This window comes from Natrix helvetica (assembly GCF_964273705.1).
Source record: "Natrix helvetica genome assembly, chromosome: 5".
NCBI classification, from domain to species: domain Eukaryota; kingdom Metazoa; phylum Chordata; class Lepidosauria; order Squamata; family Natricidae; genus Natrix; species Natrix helvetica.
In genome coordinates, this window is record NC_138551.1 from 4,920,167 (window position 1) to 4,947,714 (window position 27,548).

General features: G+C 44.9%; 1 protein-coding gene across 1 annotated transcript in view; it reads right to left on the reverse strand.

The window, feature by feature from the left end:
* The window catches only part of LOC309393623 (solute carrier family 12 member 9-like), a 134,948-nt gene that overhangs the window by 102,561 nt on the left and 4,839 nt on the right, over positions 1–27,548 (reverse strand). Inside the window, exons 2-3 of the mRNA XM_081956038.1 lie at positions 6,831–6,965; positions 5,286–5,423 (exon numbers count right to left, since the gene is read on the reverse strand). Of these exons, the coding sequence (XP_081812164.1) occupies positions 5,286–5,423; positions 6,831–6,965 (273 nt within the window). The remainder of the gene's footprint in view (positions 1–5,285; positions 5,424–6,830; positions 6,966–27,548) is intronic.

Sequence of the window (27,548 nt, forward strand, 5' to 3'; positions counted from 1 at the left end):
CACCTCAAGAGAAGGAAGAAGGACTCCTTGGAGAAGAGCCTCATGCTGGGAACGATGGAGGGCAAAAGAAGAAGAAGGGGACGGCAGAGGAGGCGGCGGCTGGATGGAGTTACCAAAGCTCTCTCTCTCTCTCTCTCTCTCTCTCTCTCTCTCTCTCTCTCTCTCTCTCTCTCTCTCTCTCTCTCTCTCTCTCTCATCTATCTATCTATCTATCTATCATCTATCTATCTATCTATCTATCTATCTATCTATCTATCTATCTATCTATCTATCTATCTATCTATCTATCTATGATATTCTAAAACCCAAATACTTTGCCACCTAATGAGAAGGAAGAAGGACTTCCTGGAGAGGAGCCTCATGCTGGGAACGATGGAGGGCAAAAGAAGAAGAAGGGGACGGCAGAGAAGGAGGTGGCTGGATGGAGTCACTGAAGCAGTCGGTGTGTGTTTAAATGGACTTCAGAGGATGGTAGAGGACAGGAAGGCCTGGAGGAACACTGTCCATGGGGCCGCACTGGTTCGGACACGACTTTGCAACTAACAACAACAATAACAATATCCCTGTCCATCAGGAGACCCCTAGACCATTTCAGATAAGTGGCTCTCTCTTCTTAAAATCCTCCAGGGATGAAGCCCCCACAGCTTCTGGAGGCAAGCTATTCCACAGATTACCTAATTGTCCTCACTGTTAGGAAGCTTCTCCTTAATTCCAGGTTGCTTCTTTCCTTGCTTAGTTTCCATCGTTTCTTGTTCCGCCCTCTAGTGCTTTGGAGAATAGGTTGACCCCCCCCCACCTCTTCTTTGTGGCAGCCCCTCAAATACTGGAATAGGCTGTATGTTCCCCCTAGTCCAGGGGTGTCCAAACTTGGGAACTTTAAGACTTGTGGACTTCAACTTCCAGAATTCTGGGAGTTGAAGTCCACAAGTCTTAAAGTTCCCAAGTTTGGACACCCCTGCCCTAGTCCTTCTTTTCTCTAGACTAGCCATGCCCAATTCCTGCAACCATACTTCATATGTTTTAGTCTACACACACACACACACACACACACACACACACACACACACACACTCTAGGGGGCGCTACTCATCTCCGTTTCAAAGCCAAAAAGCCAGCACTGTCCAAAGACGTCTCTGTGGTCGCGTGGCCGGTATGACTCAACGTCAAATGCTGTTCCCTTCCCGCCAAAAGTGGTTCCTATTTTTCTACTTGCATTTTTTACGTGCTTTCGAAGTGTTAGGTTGGCAGAAGCTGGGGCAAGTTACGGGAGCTCACTCCGTTACGCGGCGCTAGGGATTCGAACCGTCGAACTGCCAACCTTTCGATCGACAAACTCAGCATCTTAGCCACTGAGCCGCCGCGTCCCTAGCCAATTTTAAAAACACTAAAATCAAGGCTTAAGCATCGTAGACATATGATCCTTAAGCACCGGGATAGAAATACAGGGAGCATCTTCTAATGCCCTGTGTACCATCCTGCTTTGGGGGGGGGGATGCTTTGGGTGGATTGAAAGACACAGATTTGGTGAGGAGGGGGTGGGGGGAAGAGATTATCCACTCTTGTTTTTAAATACATACTTGGATGTTTAAAAAAAGAGGCCAGCCATTGGCAGAGGCAGATCATCGGATGAAAAATAAAAGAGAAGTTGCATATCTTTGACCCTTCTGCATTCTCTTACACTGCATTCTCTTACACTTATCCCACACGCACGCGCATACACACGTACAGACACAGAAACTTGGGAAGAAAAGCTGATTATTGATGTTGAAGTCTGCTCCCCCCCCCCCCCCCCCCGCGCATGTTGGCCAGTTTAAATGAACCTGTTCCCTATTACAGCTTACAAGGAGGCTCAAAAGAGATTTATTTCACTAAACCCTGGAATATTATTCAACCTCCTTTAGTACAAAACCTGCTTGTATCTGATAGCTTTTCACGCTGGCTCTACTGTTCTCTTGGAAGCAGCCTGGAGCCACTCAGGCAGCAGGCTGCATGTCAATTACCAAGGAAAATAAAAAAATTAAACGGCCGCGCAGGGGACTTCCCCTACCCTCACCCTAGAGAGCGTCTGCCTTCCATTATCCATTTGTAAGTAACAGCTCCTTGGCTTTGCACACTGGATGGAAGTCCCGCCATATGCTGGCAATTCCCCAGACCATCTTTTACAGGAAAAAGGAGGCCAGCCTTGCCAGGAGAAAAGGCAGCCTTGCATTCTCAATTCTGCAACATTATCCACTTCTTTATTTTGCTTTTGTCTCTGTTCAAAGATACCTTTTTTTTTGGGGGGGGGGGGCGGACAGACGGACATGCTGTTAAAATGCTGCCTCTCCAAGGCAACTGAGGGCAGAACAAGAAGCAATGGGTGGAAACTAATCAAGGAGAGAAGCAACTTAGAACTGAGGAGAAACTTCCTGACAGTTCGAACAATGAATCAGTGGAACAGAAGTTGCCTCCAGAAGTTGTGATTGCCCCAACACTGGAAGTCTTTAAGAAGATGTTGGATAGCCATTTGTCTGAAACGGGATAGGGTTTCCTGCCTAGGCAGGGGGTTGGACTAGAAGACCTCCAAGGTCCCTTCCAACTCTGCTATTGTATTGTATTGTATTGATTAGGGGACTGGAGACTAAAACATATGAAGAACGGTTGCAGGAACTGGGTATGTTTCGCTTAAGAGAAAGAAGGACCAGGGGAGACATGATAGCAACCTTCCAATATCTCAGGGGTTGCCCCAAAGAAGAGGGAGTCAAACTATTCTCCAAGGCACCTGAGGGTAGAACAAGAAGCAATGGGTGGAAACTAATCAAGGAGAGAAGCAACTTAGAACTGAGGAGAAACTTCCTGACAGTTAGAACAATAAATCAGTGGAACAGAAATTGCCTCCAGAAGTTGTGAATGCCCCAACACTGGAAGTCTTTAAGAAGATGTTGGATAGCCATTTGTCTGAAACGGGATAGGGTTTCCTGCCTAGGCAGGGGGTTGGACTAGAAGACCTCCAAGGTCTCTTCCAACTCTACTATTGTATTGTATTATTATAAAACATATTTTCCGATGAACGCAGTGCATGTAAAGAAAACTTTACATGTCAAGGGTCCCAGGATGTCCTAATTAAATCATGAGCCTCGAGCCAAGCTTCAAAAGAAGTCCAGTGATTTATTAGGAGCAACACAGCACGCACCCAAATGAAGCCAGCTCTGACACCATGTAATTCACGGCCCAATTATGACCCTGTTTCCCTCCCTCACCAATCAAGTCGAGAGCAGGCCAGGAACGCTTCGCGACTTGACACTACATTCCTAATGTCCTAGGCCTGTGATGGCGAACCCATGACACGCGTGCCAGAGGTGGCACGCAAAGCCATCTCTGGGGGCACACGCACCATCCCCAGCTGCTCTTCTGGTTTCTGCTGGACTTTGTGGGCGCTGGAGCATTGGAAAACGACCTGGAAATGGCCGGAAAAATGGACATTTAAAGGACATTTCCCAGGCCATTTTCAGGCTGGTTTTGGAGTAATTTTCAGGCTGGTTTTCAGACATTTATGAATGTTTTCTTTGGCCTGAAAAATGTGGTTTTTTTGCCTGAAAAATGGCCCACAAACAGCCCAAAAAACAGCCTGAAAACGGCCCCCCAAACACCCAAAAAACAGGCATGCGCACACCAGCCAGCTGGTCTTTGGGTTTCTGGGACTCCGGCGAGCAATCATGTTCCAGTTTGGGCACTCGGTGCCAAAAAGTTTTGCCATCACTGTCGTAGGCTGTCAGAATAGCACAGTTTGAAGGGAACTTGGAGGTCTATTAGTCCAACACCTGCTCCAGGAGAAGGTAAAAAGGAGACTCTTTAGATTTTACTCCATTAGCCTTAGTCAATTTTAGGGAGTGGGGTTCACATCTGTTTGAAGGCCATTGAGCCAGGCTGTCCAAAGACATTTCCAAGATCAGGTGACCGGCATGATGTCGCAGAGCTCTGTTACATTTCCACCAAAGTGGTACCTATTTATCTTCTCGCATTTGCATGCTTCTGAACTGCTAGGCTGGCAGGAGCTGGGGCGAGGACGGGAACTCACCCCATCGCTTGGCACACAGGTCTCGAGCCTGGGCTGATGGCTTTCCAGTCGACAAGCCCAGTGTCTTAACCAGTGAGCCACCAGAATGTCCCCAAAAAGAGAGGAGACCCTACACTATTTTAGACAAATAGCTGTGTAATTTCTTAAAAACCTCCAGTGTTAGAACACCCACAATTTCTGGAGGCAAGTTGTTCCACTGATAAATTGTTCTGTCAGGAGATTTTTCTTTAGTTCTAAGTTGCTTCTCTCCTTAATTAGTTTCCAGCCATTGCTTTGGACAATGGGCTGACCTATCCTCTTCTTGGTGGCAGCCCATCAAATATTGGAAGACTGCGATTTAGTCCTTCTCTCCATTAGACTAGACAAGTTCTCCAAACTTGTCAACTTTAAGACTTGTGGACTTCAACTCCCAGAATTCCTCAGCCAACCTTTAAGACTTGTGGACTTCAACTCCCAGAATTCCTCAACCTTTAAGACTTGTGGACTTCAACTCCCAGAATTCCTCAAGCTTTAAGACTTGTGGACTTCAACTCCCAGAATTCCTCAAGCTTTAAGACTTGTGGACTTCAACTCCCAGAATTCCTCAAGCTTTAAGACTTGTGGACTTCAACTCCCAGAATTCCTTAACCTTTAAGACTTGTGGACTTCAACTCCCAGAATTCCTCAACCTTTAAGACTTGTGGACTTCAACTCCCAGAATTCCTCAACCTTTAAGACTTGTGGACTTCAACTGCCAGAATTCCTCAACCTTTAAGACTTGTGGACTTCAACTGCCAGAATTCCTCAACCTTTAAGACTTGTGGACTTCAACTCCCAGAATTCCTCAACCTTTAAGACTTGTGGACTTCAACTTCCAGAATTCCTCAGTCAACCTTTAATTCTCAGAGTTGAAGTCCACCCATCTTAAAGTTGAGACCTTTGGAGACCCCTGATCTAGACATACCCACTAGTCCTGCCTCTTTCTCTTAATGTTCTAACAAATCTCTCAATTTTGGGAATTTGGAAGATAGCCATGTTCATTTGTGGTGGCCAACAGTTTGAGGAATTCTGGTGGCACCTTTTCAAGGAACAAATTCAATGAAAAGGCAGAAGTTCTCATAAGTTTCACAGGTTTTTTTTTTAAACGTGTCTGATGAAAACGGTGGGCGCCACTGAAAACCTGGACCTTTCCATCCAATGTATCCATCAGGAAACAGGTAAAGGGCTGCCTTAGCTGAGTCTTTCTCACCTGCCGGACTGCCAAAGTCATCCACCACAGCCTCCACCAGGCCCAAGATGTAGAGGGCACTGCCACAGACATTGGCAAAGAAGAACATGAGGCCAATGCTTCCGCCGAATTCGGGGCCCAACGCCCGGCTGATCATGTCTGTGCCAAGCAGGTGAAGGACCAAAGAACGTTGCTACCTTGGGGAGACCAGGAAGGGGAGAATTGGGGTCCCCCATCCCCACCAGATCAGAGTTCCAACCTTTTTAGGGGAAACAATTGAGAACTGGCTTTCGGAAAAACATGACATTGCCATAAGGAGCGAAGTGCTAAATGGGACTTTAAGAAGAGATTACAGACAGTCCTCAACTTACGGCCACAATTGAGCTCCAAAATTTTGTTGCTAAGTGAGATGTTCGTTAGTTTTTCCCCTTCCTTCCTTCCTTCCTTCCTTCCTTCCTTCCTTCAATTCCTTCCCTCTTCATTCTCCTTCCTTCCCCTCTTTCCTTCTTTTTCCTTCCTTGCTCTCTTCCCATCTTTTTCTTATGTCTTTCCTCTTTCTCTTTACTTCCTTCCTTTCTTCCCTCTTCATTCTCCTTCCTTCCTTCCTTTTCCCTTCCCTCTTCATTCTTTCTCCTTCCTCTTTCCTTCTTTTTCCTTCCTTGCTCTTCCCATCTTCCCATCTTTTTCTTATGTCTTTCCTCTTTCCCTTTACTTCCTTCCTTCTCCTTCCTTCCTTTTCTTTTCCCTTCCCTCTTCATTCTTTCTCCTTCCTTCCTTTTTTTCCCCTTCCCTCTTCATCTTCCTTCCTTCCTTCCTTCCTTCCTTCCTTCCTTCCTTCCTTTTCCCTTCCCTCTTCATTCTCCTTTCCCCTTCCTTCCCCTCTTCCCTTCTTTTTCCTTCCTTGCTCTCTTCCCTTCTTTTCTTTGTCTTAACTCTTTCCTTTCTTGTCCCTTCTTGCATGCTCAAATGCAAAAAGGGGAAACAGTTCTCCTTTTGTTTTTAGTTTGTTCCGCCAGCAAAAATGGAGCTGGGGGGGGGGGGGGGGGAGAGGGAAGGCATGTGCGACACCCAACCACCCGGCCCTGTTTCCAGCCAGGCACAGCCCTCCTGAGCTCCGTTTTCACTGGCAAGAGGCACTACGGGAGCCAGTCTTTGCGGCCCAGATCTAAGCATCCTGCGGGACAGATGAATAGAATGTAGAATAGATTATAGAGTAAGAGAGTTGGAAGGGACCTTGGAGGTCTTCTAGTCCAACCCAGAGGTGGCCCCAGATTGGGCGAACCAGTAATGGCGTTGGCAGGAGGATCCGCTCACCTACCCGGACACTTCTGAGCAGGCCCGGAAGCATTTCAAATGCGCGTACAAGCGAACCGGTAGTAAAATAAATAAAAACCCACCACTGGTCCAACCCCCTTCAGCCTGCGGGCCTTGAGTTCGACACCTCTAAATCCATTTTCCTCCATTTCGGGATCTGGCAGCCCCTGTGTGGAGGTGCTCAGCTTGGGAGGAGTTGATCTCAAGGAATGAGTGGCTAGAACCGTTTGGGGCTTTGCACGGAAAGGATACAGTAGGCACCTCCGGCATCCAGAGCCCCGTTGGTAGAGATGGCGCACACCGACAAGACCGTCATTCCGATGATGAAATAGGCCACCAGAAACATCACCAGCGACTGGTACAATCCCGCCTGACCCACCACGAAACCTGCGAGGGGAGAAGAAAACAATAAGATTTAAAAAATAGCACGTCGTTTTTAATCTCAACTTTACCTCCCCTTTCTCCGAGTTTCCCTAATTTCTCCTAGCGGTCCTTCTCGTCGTACAACCGCAATGGAGCCCCAGATTTCTGTTGCTAAGTAAAACGGTTGTTAAGTGAGTTTTTCCCCATTTGACCATCTTTCTTGCCCCCCCGGGTTGTTAAGTGAATCCCTGCAGCCGTTACATGAGGAACACGGTTGCGACGTAAATCTGGCTCCCCCGGTGACTTTGCTTGCCAGAAGGTCGCAAAAGGGACGCTGCAACCGTTATAAATATGAGTCAGTTGGCAAGCATTTGAATTTTGGTCACGTGACCTTAGGAATGCTGCAACGGTCGTAAGTGTGAAAATCAGTAAGGTAAAAACTTAACTTTTTTCCGTACCGTTGTAACTTTGAAGAATCACTAAACAAACTGTTGTAAATCAAAGATTAAAGGTAAAGGTTCCCCTCGCACATATGTGCTAGTCGTTCCCGACTCTAGGGGGCGGTGCTCATCTCCGTTTCAAAGCCGAAGAGCCAGCGCTGTCTGAAGATGTCTCTGTGGTCATGTGGCCGGCATGACTCAACACCGAAGGCGCATTGAACGCTGTTCCCTTCCCACCAAAGGTGGTCCCTGTTTTTCTACTTGCATTTTTTACATCCTTTCGAACTGCTAGGTTGGCAGAAGCTGGGACAAGTTACGGGAGCTCACTCCCTTACGCGGCGCTAGGGATTCGAACCACCGAACTGCTGACCTTTCTGATCGACAAGCTCAGCATCTTAGCCACTGAGCCACCACATCCCTGGAGATCAAGGATTACCTGTAGGGTAACACTGTCGTCACCCCACCTTCCAAATCAGGCAGGTAGAAAGAAGTGGGTTTTTAATCACGAATGGTTATTCATGTATGATTATTTTCTGTCTGGAAAGCCTCTTTTAGAATTCATCTTCTCCTTTTTTTGAAAGAAGTGAGATCCTTTCTAAATTTCCCCTGATCTTTCGTTATCTATTTTTTATTCCTATGATAAAAGTTTAACTTCCTGTGATGGGTTTTACAGCTTCAGGCGGGCTGTTTATTGGACTTTTGTAGCCTGATTTCCAGGGCCCTCCAAAGCGGGCAATGACTGAGGAGCAGGGATTTTTAATTATAAATTACCAAGAAGTGAAAAAGAGACAGAATGGCTGGGAGATAATTTATGGGGGGAATTCGACTTTGGAGACCAGCTAAGCTAGAGACGGTAGAGAAGGTCAAGTCAAGTTGCGTTGCTGACAATTGGAGGGGTTTCGAATTGTTTATATTACTAATATTTTGGGCTCAGTCTAGCACAATACCAATGAAGAAGAAAAATAACAGCTCCCAAAAGAAACCAGCATGGCTGCATAAAGAACTCTCTGACAAATTGAAAGACAAAAAAAAGTTAAGTATAAAAAGTGGAAAGAGGGGGACGTAACTAAGACAGAATATCAGCAAATAGCCCGAGCCTGTAAAGATGAAGTAAGGAAAGCTAAGGCTCACAATGAAGAAAGGCTTGCCACAAAAGTAAAAATTAACAAAAAAAGCTTCTTCCAACATGTTAAAAACAAGAAAAAGGTTAAGGAAACAATTGGTCCATTGCTGGGAGAAAGTGGCAAGAAGGTGACAAGCAACAGGGAGAAAGCAGAACTATTTAACTCATGTTTTGCATCTGTCTTCTAGATAAAGTAGAAGAATGTGGGTTGGACAGCATCACCACCAGATGGATTCGTAACTGGCTGACCAACCGCACTCAATGTGTAGTCCTCAATGGAACTGCATCTACATGTAGGGAAGTATGCAGTGGGGGACCCCAAGGCTCTGTTTTAGGCCCAGTACTCTTCAACATCTTCATCAATGATAAATGGGGAACTCATCAAATTTGCAGATGACACCAAGCTGGCAGGAATAGCCAACACTCCAGAATATAGGCTAAAGATACAGAAGGCTCTTGACAAACTTGAACATTGGGCACTATCTAATAAAATGAAATTCAATGGTGAAAAGAGTAAGGTTCTACATTTAGGCAACAAAAACGGAATGCACAGGTACAGTATAGGTGGTACCGTGCTCAACAGTAGTAACTGTGAAAGGGATCTTGGAGTCCTAATGGACAACCATTTAAATAGGAGCCAGCCGTGTGCAGCAGCTGCCAAAAAAGCCAACACAGTTCTAGGCTGCATCAACAGAGGAACAGAATAAAGATCATGTGAAGTGTTATAAGGCCTTGTTAAGGCCACACTTGGAATACGGCATTCAGTTCTGGTCACCACGATGTAAAAAAGATGTGGAGACTCTAGAAAGAGTGCAGAGAAGAGCAACCAAGAGGATTAGGGGACTGGAGGCTCAAACATAGAAAGAACTATTGCAGGAATTGGGTATGTCTAGTTTAACAAAAAGGACTAGGGGAGACATGATAGCAGTCTTCCAATATCTCAGGGGTTGCCACAAAGAAGAGGGAGTCAAATTATTCTCCAAGGCACCTGAGGGTAGAACAAGAAGCAATGGGTGGAAACTAATCAAGGAGAGAAGCAACTTAGAACTGAGGAGAAATTTCCTGACAGTGAGAACAATTAATCAGTGGAACCGAAGTTGCCTCCAGAAGTTGTGAATGCCCCAACACTGGAAGTCTTTAAGAAGATGTTGGATAGCTATTTGTCTGAAACGGTATAGGGTTTCCTGCCTTGGCAGGGGGTTGGACTAGAAGACCTCCAAGGTCCCTTCCAACTCTGCTATTGTATTGTATTATTATTGTATCTATCCATCCATCCATCCATCCATCTATCTATTAATCTATCTATCTACAGTATCTATCTACGGTATCTATCTATCTATCTATCTATCTATCTATCTATCATCTATCTATCTATCTATCTATCTATCTATCTATCTATCTATCTATCTATCTATCTATCTATCTCTAGTCTGCTTTTCTCCTACAATATAGGTAGTCCTTGACTTATGACTACAATGGTTCTCAGCCTTTCCACTGCTAAGCAAAACAGCTGTGAAGTGAATTTTGCTCCATTTTACTACCTTTCTTGGCCCCGTTAAGGACCTAGCTACCTGCGGGATCGCATCCTACCCCATACATCCCTGCGACCAATTCGCTCTCACAGGGAGGGACTCCTCCGGGTGCCGTCCACCAAGCAATGCCAACGGGCGGCGCCTAGGAGTAGAGCCTTCTCTGTGATGGGCCCAACCCTCTGGAATGACCTCCCCCCCGACATCAGAACCACCACCGACTTCCGCTCCTTCCGACAAAAACTAAAGACTCACCTATTTCGATTAGCCGGCCTGGCCCACTCATAGTTTTATCTTACCTCCTGGCAGATATTTTAATTGGGGAATTTCATGGGTAATTATTTTAAATTCAATTTTTTGGGGTATTTTTAGGGGTTGTTTTTAAATACTGCTTTTAATGCTTTACTTGAAGGTACAGTTTTATATAGCCTCCTCCATTTATGTATTTATGTATTTATTTATATGCATCCTATTTGTGTTTTAGCCTGACTGTACACTGCCCCGAGTCCCTTTTGGGAGAGGGGGCGGTCTAGAAATACGAAATAAAGTAAAAGTAATAAAGTTAAGTGAATCACTGCAGTTGGTAAGTTAGTAACAAGGTTGTAAAGTGGATCTGACTTCCCCATTGACTTTGCTTGCCAGAGGGTTGCAAAAGGAGATCATGTCACACACACACACACACACACCGGGGACAGTGCAACCGTCATAACTATGCGTCAGTTGTCACACACCCGTAGTTTGATCAAGCAACCACTGGGATGGTGCAACGGTTGTGGGAAAAACAATCATAAGTCCTTTTATCCAGTTGTAACTCCAAAAGGTACTAAATGGACCATTGTAAATCCCCTTTGAGGGAGGGTCTATCATAATGTGGGAAGCCCCTCCCCCCTTCTAGAGAATGAAATATTTGGGGGAATATTAAAAGAATATTATATTTCCCCAAAGGAGAAACAGAGAAACATGTTCTTAGAGGCAGAAAGCAGCCCCCGTTTCTTAATAGTCTCCAGCAGATGCCCGAAGTCTTTAGAGACGGACATTTTGTGCCCAATAAGGTAGACTGGGCCAGCCTATACACAAACAAAACACCTTCACCTCCAGTGATGGGATTAAAATTTATATCCCCCCCACCCACCCACTGGTGGGTTCCGGATCAAAAAGAGGTTAAGGAATGCGGGCGTGCGTGTGGGCCCACCGAAATACCATTCTGGTATTTGGCCGCTGCTCCCAGCTGCCACCGGTACACCTGTACCAGGTCATACTGCCAGATCCCACCACTGCCCCCATCAGAGGTGGGTTCCTACCGATTCGGCCGAATAGGTTGCAAGATTTTTCGGGCGCCAAACCAGTAGTAATGCTGGCAAGAACCCACCTCTGCCCTCCCACCCAAATTCTAAGAATTTGTGGCCTTTAAAGACACAATAGGATTAACCCGCCACCATGAAAATAGCAAAAGACACAGAGCTCACAACATTGCACAATCGCCTGCAGCATTTCAGAAACTTTTAAAGCTCCATCCACTCATTCAATCACTTGGTCAGCTGTCCCAGAACCACTTGCTGTCGGTGGTTCTGCTCACCAACAAACTTCCTTTCTGAAGCAGCCTCCATTTTATTCCCGTCTTCGAATTGGACCTGGATTTTTCTTCCTACAATTACTTCAAACAGCCGCTAATCGACAGACATTAAGCGAGGACTACGTGTGCTGTAGCAGAAGAAGACGAAGAACGACTAGACAAAGTGCTCAGAGGACGAGAAACCGGAGAAAGAATAAACTGGAAAAATGGATGAAGAGAAGGGGGGGGGGAGGTGTTAGAAGAAAACATTACATTACAGGCTTTAGAATCCCTTAATCTTCACACCCAATAAAAGACTCAAATCCATAAATCTCCTCCGTCTGCAGCAGGGCTGCAATTAAATGGCATGATTATGTAATAACTGTCCAGTTCAAACGGGGGGATCTACAAATCGCCCTCAATCTATGCTAAAGACTCTAAACATTTACACAGCTAGGGGGGAAACCCCCAGAGTTGTTATTGTTGAAGGGAGGAGGTGTTCTCTCCGGAGTTAACAGAACTGGGCTCCACAAGAAAGTCTGTCTGTCTGTCTCTCTCTCTCTCTCTCTGTCTCTTTGTCTCTCTGTCTCTCTCTCTCTGCCTCTATACCTCTCTATCTGTAATTCTCTGTCTCTCTCTCTGTTTCTATGTCAATGTCTCTCTCTCTTTGTCTCTCTCTCACTCTGAATCTCTCTCTGTCCATCTGTCTCTCTCTCTGTCCATCTGTCTCTCTGTGTGTCTCTGTCTCTCTCTCTCTATCTCTCTCTGTCAATGTCTATCTCTCTGCCTATCTCTCTCTATTGCTCTCTGTGTGTGTGTCTGTGTCTATGTCTCTATCTATCTCTGTCTCTCTGTGTCTGTCTCTTTGTCTCTCTATTTGTCTGTCTCTCTCTGTCTCTGTCTCTCTCTGTATGTCTGTATGTCTCTATCTCTCTCTGTATGTCTGTCTCTGTCTCTGTTTCTCTGTGTCTGTGTCTCTCTCTGTCTCTATCTCTGTGTGTGTGTGTGTCTCTCTCTGTATCTGTCTGTCTCTCTCTGTATGTCTGTCTCTCTGTCTCTCTCTGTCTCTCTCTGTCTGTCTGTCTCTGTCTCTGTTTCTCTGTGTCTGTGTCTCTCTCTGTCTCTATCTCTGTGTGTCTGTGTGTGTCTCTCTCTGTATCTGTCTGTCTCTCTCTGTATGTCTGTCTCTCTGTCTCTCTCTGTCTCTCTGTCTCTGTCTGTCTGTCTCTGTCTCTGTTTCTCTGTGTCTGTGTCTCTCTCTGTCTCTATCTCTGTGTGTCTGTGTGTGTCTCTCTCTGTATCTGTCTGTCTCTCTCTGTATGTCTGTCTCTCTGTCTCTGTCTCTCTCTCTGTCTCTGTCTCTCTGTGTGTCTCTGTTCTCTCTCTCTGACTCTGTCAATCTCTCTCTGTCTCTCTCTGTCTCTGTCAATGTCTCTCTCTCTCTCTGTGTGTCTCTGTCTCTCTATCTCTCTGCCTCTGTGTGTGTGTGTCTCTCTGTATCAATTGTCCCCCCCCCGCCCCCTGCCCCCGCTCTTTCACACACACCCCTCTCTCTCTTTACACTCTGTTGTTAAATAACTACCCAGAAAATTGTGAAGGATCCCCCTTGCTGTTAAGGAGATTAGCTTTAACAAAAGTTAAGGAAAGCAGACAAAGGAGAACCTTTGTTTGTTGCAGGCTCTGATTCTAAACAAGGCCAGGATTTTTTTTTGGGGGGGGGGGGTGGGCTTTAGATAAGCAGGAGGTTTCTGCTGCTTCACCTCACATCCTCCCCCCTGCCCCCCCAGCAAAATCCGCGGATTGTGCCTGCAGCCTGCCTAAAATTTCACAACTGCTCCCCCCACAGCTTCCCCAACAGCACAATCAGCTGTGGTTTGCTGAAAGAAAAAACCGGAGGGGGTAAAAGCTATCTGGTTTGCTTGCAAACAGCAGCTTTGGTTGCAAAAACAATAATAATCACACTGTAAACAGAGAGACAGTTTAGAAGAGAGGAATAACAGTGTTGGAAGGGGGTTTGGGAGGTCTTCTAGTCCAACCCCTGCTCAAACAGGAAACAAGATACTATTTCAGACAAATCATTGTCCAACCTCTCCTTAAAAACTTCCAGTTTTGGAGCATTTATAACTTCTGGAGCAGTGGTGGGCTGCAGGCGGTACACACCGGTAGGGGCGTACCGGAGCCTGCCCAGAGCATCGGGTACCGTTCCGTTCCAGTGCTCCGGAGGGCCCTCCCGCCCGCCCTCCTTACCTGTCCTTTAAAGCCTTAGGTTCTTCCGCGCACACGCATAGCTCATACAGTCCCTGCGCGATGCTCCGCCGAGCAGCTGGATCGTTGCGGAGGCTCACGGAGGCACCGCTGGATGGTAAGAGGCATGCGTGCACTGCATGCGTTCATGTGGAGGATGCCGGGCCCCGTTGCAACCGTATTGGTTGCAACGGGATCCGGAACCCACCACTGCAGGACGCAGACTCATTCTTAATAGCCCCCACCTTCCTTACTAGCCCTCAGCAGATGTCAGCACTTAAGAGATAAAGAGATAGATAGCTCTATTCATAAGCAAATTCCCCCTGAGCAAAGGTAAGGTTAACCTTCAGCCACAATAGGAATTGCCCAACAAGCCCCTTCATTGCATTAACCTCCAAACAAACTTGAATCAGACAAAATTGACCCCTCATGGCACCATGGGGGTCTGACAACAGCCAATAGAATACTTGTTCTTGCACAGGAACAGGAAGCTCAAGTGCAAAGCCCAAGAGAAGGTATAAAAACCCCTCACTCTCAACTCCATGTGGTCAGCTGCAGCAGAATCTCAAACCCATAGAATAGAATAGAATAGAATAGAATAGAATAGAATAGAATGGAATGGAATGGAATAGATATTGGAGAATAGAATAGATATTAGAGAATAGAATAGAATAGGAATAGGAATAGGAATAGGATAAAATAACAAAGTTGGAAGGGACCTTTGAGGTCTTCTAGTCCAACCCCCTGCTTAGGCAGGAAACCCTACACCACTTCAGACAAATGGCTATCCAACATCTTCTTAAAAACGTCCAGTGTTGGAGCATTCACAACTTCTGGAGGCAAGTAGTTCCACTGATTAATTGTTCTGTCAGGAAATTTCTCCTTCTTTCTAGGTTGCTTCTCTCCTTGATTAGTTTCCATCCTTTGCTTCTTGTCCTGCCCTCAGGTGCTTTGGACAATAGCTTGACTCCCTCTTCTTTGGGGAAGCCCCTGAGAAATAGGAACAATGCTATCATGTCTCCCCTAGTCCTTCTTTTCATTCAACTAGACATACCCAGTTCCTGCAACCGTTCTTCATATGCTTTAGTCTCCCATCCCCTAATCATCTTTGTTGCTCTTCTCTGCACTCTTTCTAGAGTCTCCACATCTTTTCTACATCGTGGTGACCAAAACTGGATGCAGGACTCCAAGTGTGGTCTTTCCAAAGCCTTACAAAGTGGTATTAACACTCCACGTGATCTTACAATACAATACAATACAATAGCTTGTGAGATGGAAACTTTAGAATAGAATAGCAGGGTTTGAAGGGACCTTGGAGGTCTTCTAGTCCAACCCCCTGCTTAGGCAGGAAACCCTATATCGTTTCAGACAAATGGCTATCCAACATCTTCTTAAAGACTTCCAGTGTTGGGGCATTCACAACTTCTGGAGGCAAGTAGTTCCACTGATTAATTGTTCTAACTGTCAGGAAGTTTCTTGATTCTATCCCTCTGTTGATGCAGCCTTGAACTGTGTTGGCTTTTTTGGCAGCTGCTGCCCACGGCTGGCTCCTATTTAAATGGTTGTCTACTAGGACTCCAAGATCCCTCTCACAGTTAGTACTAAACCATTCACCATTAAACCCTCTTTCCAATCAGCCTCCATGTTTCCGATGTCTTTCTCAATAGGGAAGCCAGATCCTTCTTAACTGCCGTGCTGCTAACTGTGATTCACTTAACAGCTGAGGCAAAAAAGGTTGGAAAATGGGGCAAAACTCGCTTAACAACCGTCTCTTGTTGAGGAACGGAAATTCTGGGCTCAATTGCGGTTGTAAGTCGAGGACTACCTGTACCGGCTTCTGCCTACCAGGATGTGATTAAGAGGAGGAAGGCACACCCAAAACAGAGCTCACCCGTGCGTGAACTTTACTCCATGGATACTCCACCCCAATCGCTTGGGAGTAATGGGGAGCCTCCCTTGCTCACCTGAGCTACCCAGCTGTGCAAAAGGCTCCTAAGCTGGAATTGGCCTTCTGTAGAAATCACACTTGTTTCTTGGTCACACTTTGTCACACTCCCCCAAAATGCACAAGATGGTATGTTTTTGAGCATTCAAAGAAGCCTGCTCTTAATTTATCACCTTCTAGAGCAGGGGTTAGTGGGGGCTCAGTGGCTAGGACGCTGAGCTTGTCGATCAGAAAGGAAGGCAGTTCGGCGGTTCAAATCCCTAGCGCCGCATAACTGAGTGAGCTCCCGTGACTTGTCCCAGCTTCTGCCAACCTAGCAGTTCGAAAGCATGTAAAGCATGCAAGTAGAAAAATAGGGACCACCTTTGGTGGGAGGGAACAGCGTTCCGTGCGACTTCAGCATTTAGACATGCCAGCCACATGACCACGGAGACGTCTTCGGACAGCGCTGGCTCTTTGGCTTTGAAACGGAGATGCCCCCTAGAGTCGGGCACGACTAGCACATATGTGTTTAGCCTTACCTAGGGCAGGGGTCTTGGCAACTTTACAACTTGTGGACTTCAACTCCCAGAATTCCTCATGCATGTGCTGGCCAAGGAATTCTGGGAATTGAAGTCCACAAGTTGTAGAATTGGACTGGCATCAGAAAAGTAAAAGTATGTTTTTTCCTCTTCTGTTGAACCTTCTCTGAATCTAAATCGATCGGCAGCCTTTATGGCGTATATATATATATATATGCTGTAAATAAATTAATAACATGTCATTAGGCCATTCCATTCAGCCTCAGTAAGTCCTACTTGCCTTCCGATCACATATTCTGAACCTGTTTTACTGAATTCATGTGTTTTTCCGGCTTTCTCCAATGCTAGGAACTATAAATTAACCAAAGAGGAACAGTTTTCACCGCACATTAGAAGCCAAGTTGACACTTACACGCCACCCAAAAAATACGATACTACGATTCTACAAGCGTACTGAAAGTTTCTGTCTTTGAATAAAATGTGTTAATTGGAAAAGGTGCTACCAGACTCCTGGTTTTTGTTTTTTGTTTTAAACTAAAATAGACTAGTCTAGTTTTCCTCCTACAAGGCTTCACAAGAATGACACCATTATTTCCAGCAAAGCCTCTGTATTCACAAGTCTTGGTCCAATTAAGTATATTGTGTGAACAGAATTTCAGAGTTTCCCAAATTACTCCTGCCGGGATTAGTTGTTCTTAAAAAACACAACACCAAGAGTGCCAGCAGGGCATCAATCTTTGTAGCCAAAGGCAGAATGCCCTTGGTACCTGACCTGGGTCAACGTAATGTGTGAATACAGCCAATGGGATGAGTTACCGTATTTTTCAGAGTATAAGACGCACCAAGATTTTGAAGAGGCAAATTAAAAAAAAGTTTTTGCCCTCTGCAGACCTCCCCAAAAGGGCCTGTTTTTAATCAAAAAAAGAGCATGCATAGCCTTTAGGAGATTTGTAGAGTGCTCCTGGGGGCTGGCAAAAATGAGCAAACAATGGCCTGTTTTTCACTCATTTCTACCCTCCCCAACCCCCAGGAGCACTCTGGAAGCCTCCTAAAGGCTATGCATGGCCATTTTTGCAAAGGAGGCGTGGTTTCGGGAGGCCAAAAATGCTGTAGGATTTTTGCTGTAGTAAGGGGACATTTCCTGACAGTTTGAACAATTAATCAGTGGAACAGAAGTTGCCTCCAGAAGTTGTGAATACCCCAACACTGGAAGTCTTTAAGAAGATGTTGGATAGCCATTTGTCTGAAACGGTATAGGGTTTCCTGCCTAGGCAGGGGGTTGGACTAGAAGACCTCCAAGGTCCCTTCCAACTCTGCTATTATATTGTATTGATGCAAAACTCACCTCTGCTGTGAAGATGTTTCAGGATCCCTTCACCCACTCAGGTGTATCCCTGTCACTGGGGGAATCTCCTGCCTCCAAATTCTCAACCATTTCTGTAGACATTCTCAGTCCCAAAGGTGCTTTTTTTTCAGGAGGCAACTGGACCTTTCTTGATTTTTTTTCTTTTGAAGACGTTTTGCTTCTCCTCCAAGAAGCTTCTTCAGCTCGAGCGGGATAATCCTTCCATTCCCCATCATCCTGTCAGAGCTGAAGAAGCTTCTTGGGGAGGAGAAGCGAAACGACATCAAAAGAAAAACAAAACAAAAATTGCCTCTTGAAAAAAAATTTCCTTTCTCAACCATTTCTTCAACATTTCATCCTGGCTTGAAGTGCCGCCTCATTTAGCGTTGCAACTTACAATGGTCCCTTTAGTGACCGTTCGACGTTGCAACACCGCTTTGGGGGGGAAGTGACTTAGGACCGTGTTTCAAAGCTGCGGCCTTCCCTACAGTCACGTCATCAAAATTCAGACCCCCCCCCCTGGCAACTAACTCCTATTTACGATGGGTGTGGGTCCTGTGATCCACTTTATGACAAGCAAAGTCGACAGGGAGGCTGGATTCACTTTAACAACCGTGTTGCCAACTTAACAACTGCCAGGATTCGCTTCCCGACGGGGGCAAGAAAGATCGTAAAACGGAGCAAAACTCACCTAGCAAACATCTCACTTAGCAACAGAGATTTTGAACTCAATTGTGCATCGTAAGCCGAGGACTACTTGTATAAAGTATTATCTAGACCAGATGGATGGCACATAAATATAATCATCATCCTCTTTTAACGACCCCATAATCCTTTGCGGGGTAGATCCTGGCCACTGAATGGAGCTAGCTTAGTGTTTACTGGCCAGACGCCCTTCCTATCCCCAGTGCGGAGTTTTGTTGAGGAGATATACTCGCTCACATCTGAGTCTGATTATGTGGATGGGCGAGCGAATACTTTTGGCAATATAGTGTATATTCTCATGGATGGCACATAAATATAATGAGTTAATAAAATAAATAAATAAGTAAAATAAATTACTTATTATGAATTAGTAAAATAAATTACTGATTTATGAATAGATTATAAATTGCCCAAATTTCTTTAATCCAGTGTTTCTCAATCTTGGCAATTTTAAGAGCTGTGGACTTCAATTTCCAGAATTCCCCAGGTGGCAGGCTTGGGGAATTTTGGAAATCGAAGTCCACACCTCTTAAAAGTTGCCAAGATTGAGAACCTAATGCTTTAAAGATCCAGAGCCGAGTGGACAGAGACTACTGATCTGAAACCAATCAATTGAATTTTAAATTAAAGATTTACATTGGGCAGGAAAGGAAGATAATCTGATCGGTCAAATTGGTTTTAGGGCTGTCAACTTCTTAACTTTGTTGCTTTTCAAGCTGTTGCAAGCTTTAACCGATCAAATTGCATAATTACATAAAGTTCTTTTTGTTCCAAGCTCAAGGAAAAATTCGAATTGGGCACATCCTGTTTCAGTTTAATCTTTTGGCAGCTCAGCTGTGCAAGCCCAATTGTTTATGAGTCACAATTTTTTTCTCTTTTCTGTTTCACCTATCTCTAGGGACACGGACAAGGTCAGGGGGTCACTCACATCTTATTTAGCTTCACGACGACAACACCCTGTGAGGTTAGGCCAGGGTGATAGATAGACGTTTTACCAAAAGTCACCCAAGCTGGTTCTCTGGATGCAGCTGAAATTGATATGGGGACGTGTTTTGACTTCCCTATGTAGGTCAGGGATCACTCGGTGGTCTCCCATCCACTAATTAACCAGGCCTAATTCCTAATTTGCAAGGCTACATATAGTTTCAGCCAGCTGCTGATCATGACTCATCCACCCACTGCTTGCTTCCATCCACACTACCAGAGGGAGTCTGGATCAGGAGACGGGGCAGGCCCCAACCGCGGGGCTAATCATGAGCCCTGAGGTTGGGGCAGCAGACAAACAAGAAAACCTTGGGTTGGTTTCACGGCAAAGAAAAACAATGGCGATTCCCAGAAAGCGAATGGGAAATCCAAAATGACTCACTGTGATTTCTTTTTGCTAGCTGCATGGTTTCCTTTTTGCAAGACACACACACACACACACACACACACACACACACACAGAGGTAGTCCTCAACTTAAGGCCACAACTGAGCCCATAATTTATGTTGCTAAGTGAGACATTGGTTACGTGAGTTTTGCCCCGTTTTATGACCTAAGATAGAATAGAACAGGGGTGTCCAAACTTGGCAACTTTAAGACTTGTGGACTTCAACTCCCAGAATTCCCTGGCTGGGGAATTCTGGGAGTTGAAGTCCACAAGTCTTAAAGTTGCCAAGTTTGGACACCCCTGGAATAGAATAACAAGAGTTGGAAGGGACCTTGGAGGTCTTCTAGTCCAATCCCCTGCCCAAGCAGGAGACCGTACACTACTTCAGACAAATGGTTCTCCAAACTCTTCTTAAAGACTTCCGGTATTGGAGTATTTACAACTTCTGGAGGCAAGTTGTTGTCTCTGATTAATTGTTCTTTCAGGACATTTCGGCTCAGTTCTCAGTTGCTTCTCTCCTTCATTAGTTTCCACCCATTGCTTCTTGTTCTACCCTCAGGTGCTTTGGAGAATAGCTTGACTCCCTCTTCTTTGTGGCAACCGCTGAGATATTGGAACAATGCTATCATGTCTCCCCTGGTCCTTCTTTCTCTTAAGCTAAACATCCCCAGTTCCTGCAACCGTTCTTCCTATGTTTTAGTCTCCAGTCCCCTAATCATCTTTGTTGCTCTTCTCTGCACTCTTTCTAGAGTCTCCACATCTTTTTTACACCGTGGCGACCAGAACTGAATGCAGGATTCCAAGTGTGGCCTTACCAAGGCTTTATAAAGTGGTATTAACCCTTCACCTGATCTTGATTCTATCCCTCTGTTGATGCAGCCTAACCTTCCTTGCTTGGGTTGCTAAGTGGACCACTGTAGTTGATAAATTAGTAATCTGGTTGTTAAGTGAATCTGACTTACCCATAGCAAAAGGTGGCAAAAGTGTAACGGTCATAAATATGAACCAGGTGCCAAAGCATCTGAATTTTGGTCATGTAATTTAGGGGATGCTGCAAAGGTCATAACTGTGGGAAAAAAGTCACTTTTTTCATGCTGTTGTAACTTTGAATGGTCACTAAGTGAACTCTTGTAAGTCGAGGACTACCCGTACACAAAAGGTTTCCAAGCTTTTCAGAAGTGTAGCTAAAGGAGTACAGGGTGAGGAAGCGAGAAATTGGACACCAAAAGTTTAGCCCACAAAAGTGACCATTTTTCACACTTACGACCGATGCAATCACCTCCCAATTTACATTCGGATGCTTGACAACTGGTTCCTATTGATGACGGTTGCAGAGTCCGGGAGGGGGGGGGTCACGTGATCCCCTTTGCGACCTTCTGACAAGCAAAATCCACGGGGAAGCCCGTTTCACTTAACGACCGTGTGACTAATTTAACAAAAGCGGTGATTCCCTTAAGAAATGTGGCAAGAAAAGTCGTAAGGGGGGGGGGGGCAAAACTCACTTAACAAATGATCCACTTAGCAACACAAATGCTAGACTCCATTGTGGTCGTAAATCGAGGACTACCTCTAAGAGGATGTCGGTGGGCAAGTCGCGAGACTCCCACCCCATTTTTTTTGTAAAAAGGGGCAAGGATAGGAAGCCCACCCAACGGCTGCTCTATTTGAAGTTTAAAAAGCTGAATCACTTTTCACTTCCGCCTTTGGGTTGGATGTCAGGAAGTGTGAAGTAAGAAAGTGAAATGGAAAAAAAAAATAGCAGAAGCAGCACAGATTTCGGCTAAAATCATCTTGGAAGATTCCTAATGAGATGTTCTGAGAATCGCTTCCTAGTGATATGAAACATGGGACATTTATGGTTTGAAAAACAATACAATACCATAACAGAGTTGGAAGGGACCTCGGAGGTCTTCTAGTCCAACCCCCTGCCTAGGCAGGAAACCCTATACCAGGGGTGTCCAAACTTGGCAACTTTAAGACTTGTGGCACCCCTGCCCTATACCGTTCCAGACAAATGGCTCTCCAAAATCTTCTTAAAGACTTCCAGTGTTGGGGCATTCACAACTTCTGGAGGCAACTTCTGTTCCACTGATTAATTATTCTCACTGTCAGGAAGTTTCTCCTCAGTTCTAAGTTGCTTCTCTCCTTGATTAGTTTCCACCCATTGCTTCTTGTTCTACCCTCGGGTGCCTTGAAAAATAATTTGACATTTAAACCAGCATTCCCCAACTTTTCCGGGATGGCGGCAGGATGCGGCGGGGGTGGGGGAGTGGTTTTGGGGGAGGGGGCAGGCACGCATGCGTGCACACACATGCACAGATTCATTTGTGTGAGCAGTGGGCGCATGCGCCCTCCACTTGCATGAGTCGGGCTGCCTGTGTGTGCAAGTGTGTGTAAAGTGGCCCACCAGTTGCGAATAGGCCTCAGACTGGTTTTGGGCCGTAACCCACAGGTTGGGGACCTCTGATTTTAATGATTCAAACAATCATGGGTCATCTGAGGGTGCCATAGAAGGAACTTACTTGATCTGTTCAGGGGTTGCTATAGATCGGCGTATTTCAAAGCTGGCCCCTTTTAAGGTCTATGGACTTCAACTCCCAGAATTCCCCAGCTAGCTAGGTTAGCTGAGGGATTCTGGGAGTTGAAGTCCACACACCTTAAAAGGACCAGGTTTGGGAAAAAAACTGATCTAGATGATCTTGGGGGTGCCCTCCAAGTCTATGGCCAGGTTAGTATGACTTTCTTAGCCCGACATACAGACAAACAGACTGCACTGGTGTGAACACACCCAATTCCCCAGCCAAACCTGTCCCCTTTAAGGTGTATGGACTTCCACTCCCAGAATTCTCCAGTCAAACCTGTCCCCTTTAAGGTGTATGGACTTCCACTCCCAGAATTCCCCAGCCAAATCTGGCCCATTTAAGGTGTATGGACTTCCACTCCCAGAATTCCCCAGCCAAATCTGGCCCCTTTAAGTGTGTGGACTTCAACTCCCAGAATTCCCCAGCCATGTTGGTTGAGGGATTCTGGGAGTTGAAGTCCACACACCTTAAAGGGGCCAGGTTTGGAAAAAAACCTAATCTAGATGATCTTGAGGATGTCCTCCAAGTCTATGGCCAAGTGGATATGACTCTCTTAGCCCAGCATACAGACAAACAAACTGCACTGGTGTGAACACAGCCAGTTTTCTCTCCCCTTTCTAATTAACAGCTGTCAATATTAGGGGCGAAATGGCTCCCTTCACCATGTATACTTTTTGCTCACTGACAGAGGTGGCCGACTCCATAATCCCTCATCCATGGCACCCCAATCTGCCCTGCCCCAGAAGCTTCAAATCCTCCTCACAACGAGATGATTTCATCAGTTTAAAATGAAATTTCTCAACAGCCCTGCCCTGATCTGCATTTTTCAAGCAAACTTGAGTGTTAATGAGAATCTTGGACGAATCTAGAGTTGAACCGAGGAGAGAAATTTGCCAATGTCATCTCTTTCTCCAGGAAGTCAAAACGAATGGACTGGCAGCTGTCACTCTCTCTGCTTCTTCTATGGCAGGGGTGTCCAAACTTGAGAACTTTAAGACTTGTGGACTTCAAATCCCAGAATTCCCCAGCCAGCATAGCTGGCTGGGGAATTCTGGGAGTTGAAGTCCACAAGTCTTAAAGTTCTCAAGTTTGGACACCCCTGTTCTATGGATTCACACAGTAAGAGTTCACATAACACATTGAACCCGGGCACTGAATTAATCCCTTTCCTAAGTTTACAGTCCACATTAAACCACAAATTAAACAAATTTGGCTTCTTGCAAAATGCTACGTCACCAGATCACAAGCTATGCTGAACCCCGATCAGGGTAACTTAAGGTGTCATGTGAATGCAGTGGCAAGATTCTTGTAACTTGGAACGGTCACTAAATGAACAAGGTTGTACGTCGAGGACTACCTGTACACAAGGCTCAGTTGTCGAGGTACAACCTTGTTGAATTCAGTTTCTTCTTATCAAAGGTGCTCAGAATTGCGTTTCAAATTGAAGGAGTATATGAATCAATATTTGCTTCTGCTTATATCATTGTATACTGTCAGAAATTAGTTGTTTTCCAGACTAGCAAATTGTAACCTTAATACTGGACTGCAGATGTTATCTCACTGCTGCGTCTCGCTTCCATTCTTGGCTTCAAAGCTAGGCACATTCTTGAAAACATAGAAGAAATTGTTACACGGGAATATCAGGCCCCATGGATAAAGGAACCAAACTAGGGAGTTTTTCTGACTCATAAATCCTTAAAGCATCCTGCAGAAAAACAACTTGGCAAAGAGGGGCTGCCACCCCCTACATAAGGCTATTGGGATACTCCACAGATAAGGTAGACAGAGGCAGGAGCTTGAACAAAAGAATGCTTTAAAGATCACGCTGGTAACGAATCTTTGTCTCTGATTGGATAAACTTTGTTTCTATCTGCCTAAAATGTATATAATACTCTGAGCCCCTCTTGCAGGGGGTGGCTATTCCTTACATGCCTTGGATATAGTTTTGTCACCCAGTTTTTGCTGTGGTCATAAATAAAATCTGATATTTTTTGCAAGCCTCGTCTGGAGTCTCTCTCTTTGGCACCTCAGTGGTTAGAGGGAAAACTGCTGGAACCTTACAAAACGAAACTGAAAATGCAACGGAAAATAAAAACTAGTTATGCAATGAACAACATGACTGAAACATTAACATCAACTTTGTTCCTAATTTAGGTTTTTTTTTCGTTGGCTGGAAATCACCGCCGGCAGAAATACCTTGCCAATCTTGGGGGGAGGAGAAACAACAACTAAGCAATTATAGGAGTTATGCATTAACCTGGAACCACAAAAGAACGTTCAGAAGAAATTGCAAGCAAATCCAATTTTGGAGAAAACCCTGTAAAATATATGAATTAAAGAATCAAGTGACTTGAATGAGACTTTAGAGGAAGGAAAAAGCACTTAGATTCTATAAATCATCTTTGAAATAAAGAAACCTGAAATTCTCTAATTTGTATGTGTTACAGCCGGCCTCTATTACAGGGACCCGGTTTCCCCGAAAATAATACCTCTCCGGATAATAAGCCCAATCTGGCTTTTGAGCGCATGCCCTAAAATAACCACACACACCCCGAAAATAAGATTGTTGCTGTTTGTTCAGTGAATTTTGCCCCATTTAGGACCTTTCTTGCCATGGTCATTAAGTGAACCACTGCAGTTGATACGCTAGTAACACGGTTGTTAAGTAAATCTGGCTTCCCCATTGACTTTTCTTGCCAGATGGTGCCAGAGTTGATCACGTGATCAAATGCGACCGTCATAAATATGAACCTTGTTGTCAAATGTCTTGAGTTTTGATCGTGAGGATGCTTGCAGCTGTCATAAGTCTGAAACACACATTTTTCCCCCGTGCCGTTGTAACTTCGAACGGTGACTAAATGAAGTGTCGTAAGTCAAGAACTGCCTGCATTTATTTCAATAATACATTTTATTTCCCTAGCTGTTTTGTGCACCCCTAACTCTCTTGGAGAAAGAAGGACCAGGGGAGACATGATAGCAGTCTTCCAATATCTCAGGGGTTGCCACAAAGAAGAGGGAGTCAAACTATTCTCCAAGGCACCTGAGGGTAGAAGAAGAAGCAATGGGTGGAAACTAATCAAGGAGAAAAGCAACTTAGAACTGAGGAGAAACTTCCTGACAGTGAGAACAATTAATCAGTGGAACAGAAGTTGCCTCCAGAAGTTGTGAATGCCCCAACACTGGAAGTCTTTAAGAAGATGTTGGATAGCCATTTGTCTGAAACGGCATAGGGTTTCCTGCCTAGGCAGGGGGTTGGACTAGAAGACCTCCAAGGTCCCTTCCAACTCTACTATTGTATTATTGCATTATTGTATTGTATAAACGTTAGAGAAAGTTGCTTTTTTTTCCAGCGAAAACCGAATAGCTAAGAATGCAAAATTCTGAAGTTCGCCTCAAGTTGAACTAACTTCCAGCAAATCCTTTGAAGGGGCCGTGTGAGGCTGACGCTGCATTCAGAAAAGGAGAACTGAAAGCAATGTGAAAAGGAGGAACCAAAAGCAACCCCAGAGCACGGCCAAACCAGATAGAGCCAAGAAAACCCTCCCAAACGTTTGACAAAAAGGGAAAGAACGCAGAGAATTCGACAGAGAGAAAGCCGAAATTCCCTAAATCCTTATCCTATCATGTCATACCCTGTGCAAACAACGTCCATCAATCAGCAAAGACTGAAAAGAAGAAGAAGAAAAAATGATAATTTTTGGCTGAGCAAATTACATCAGAGAGCTCAAGCGAGTGAGCCAAGCCATAAGCTGTCCTTCTAATCAACGAAGGATTGGAGTCTGGAGCTTCCTTCTATCACTTCCCACACTCCTACTTCTATCTATCTATCTATCTATCTATCTATCTATCTATCTATCTATCTATCTATCTATCTATCTATCATCTATCTATCTATCTATCTATCTATCTATCATCTATCTATCTATCATCTATCTATCTATCTATCATCTATCTATCTATCATCTATCTATCTATCTATCTATCTATCTATCTATCTATCTATCTATCTATCTATCTACCTAATTGTATCTATCCATCGATCCATCAATCCATTCATTCATTTTCTAGTAAACAATTTTGTTCCATGGGGCAATTTTATTTTTTTATTTCATTTATTTGCTTATTGTTACCATGAAATAATTTTTGTTCTATCGGGTGATTTTATTTTCCATTTTACTTATTTTATCTACTTATATCCCGCCTTCATTATTTTTACAAATAAGTCAAAGTGGGGAACCTATCCAACATACCTTCCTTCTATTTTCCCCATAACAGCAGCCCTGTGAGGTGGGCCCAGCTCTGAGAGAAAGGGACTGACCCAAAGTCACCCAGCCAGCCTTCATGCCTAAGGTAGAACTAGAACTCAGCGCCTCCTGGTGATTGGCCAAAAATCACCTATAGTTGGGTTTTGTGCCTAAGGTGGATCTTGAACTCAGGATCTCTTGCTTTCTAGCCTCGTGTCTTAACCATTAGACCAAACTGGATCTCTAAGACTTAGGATGTATAGGTAGTCCTCGATGTACGACCACATTTGGGACCAGAATTTCTGTTGCTAAGCAAGAGTTAGGTTGTTAAGTGAATCACTTTTTTCAGCGCTCTTGCAACTTCAAATCATTGCAAGTCAAGTATCTGAGTTCATCCTCCTTTAGGTACTGAATGCCAGGGGTGGGTTTCAAATTTATTTTACTGTTGGTTCTATGGGCATGGCTTATTTTGTGGGTGTGGCCTATTTTTGTAGGTGTGGCTTGTCGATCATGTGACCGGGTGGGCATGGCCAACTTGTAAAATGTGGTGAAACACACTTAATAACACTCTTGCTTAGCAACCAAAATTTTGGGCTCAATTGTGGTCATAAGTTCTCTCTCTCTCTCTCTCTCTCTCTCTTTCTTCCTTTCCTCTCTCCCTCTTTCTTTCTTTCTCTTTCCTTCTTTCTCTTTCTTTGTTTATCTCCCTCTCATTCTCTCTCTCTCTCCCCCCCCCTTCCTTCCTTCCTTCCTTCCTCCTTCCCTCTCCTCCCTCTCTCCAGACCACCTCACAGGGTTGTTGTGTGACAGATTACTATTGGTTCTATGGGCATGGCTTATTTTGTGGGTATGGCCTATTTTTGTAGGTGTGGCTTATCGATCATGTGACCGGATGGGCATGGCCAACTTGTAAAATATGGTGAAACACACTTAATAACACTTGCTTAGCAACCAAAATTTTGGGCTCAATTGTGGTCATAAATTCTCTCTCTCTCTCTCACTTTC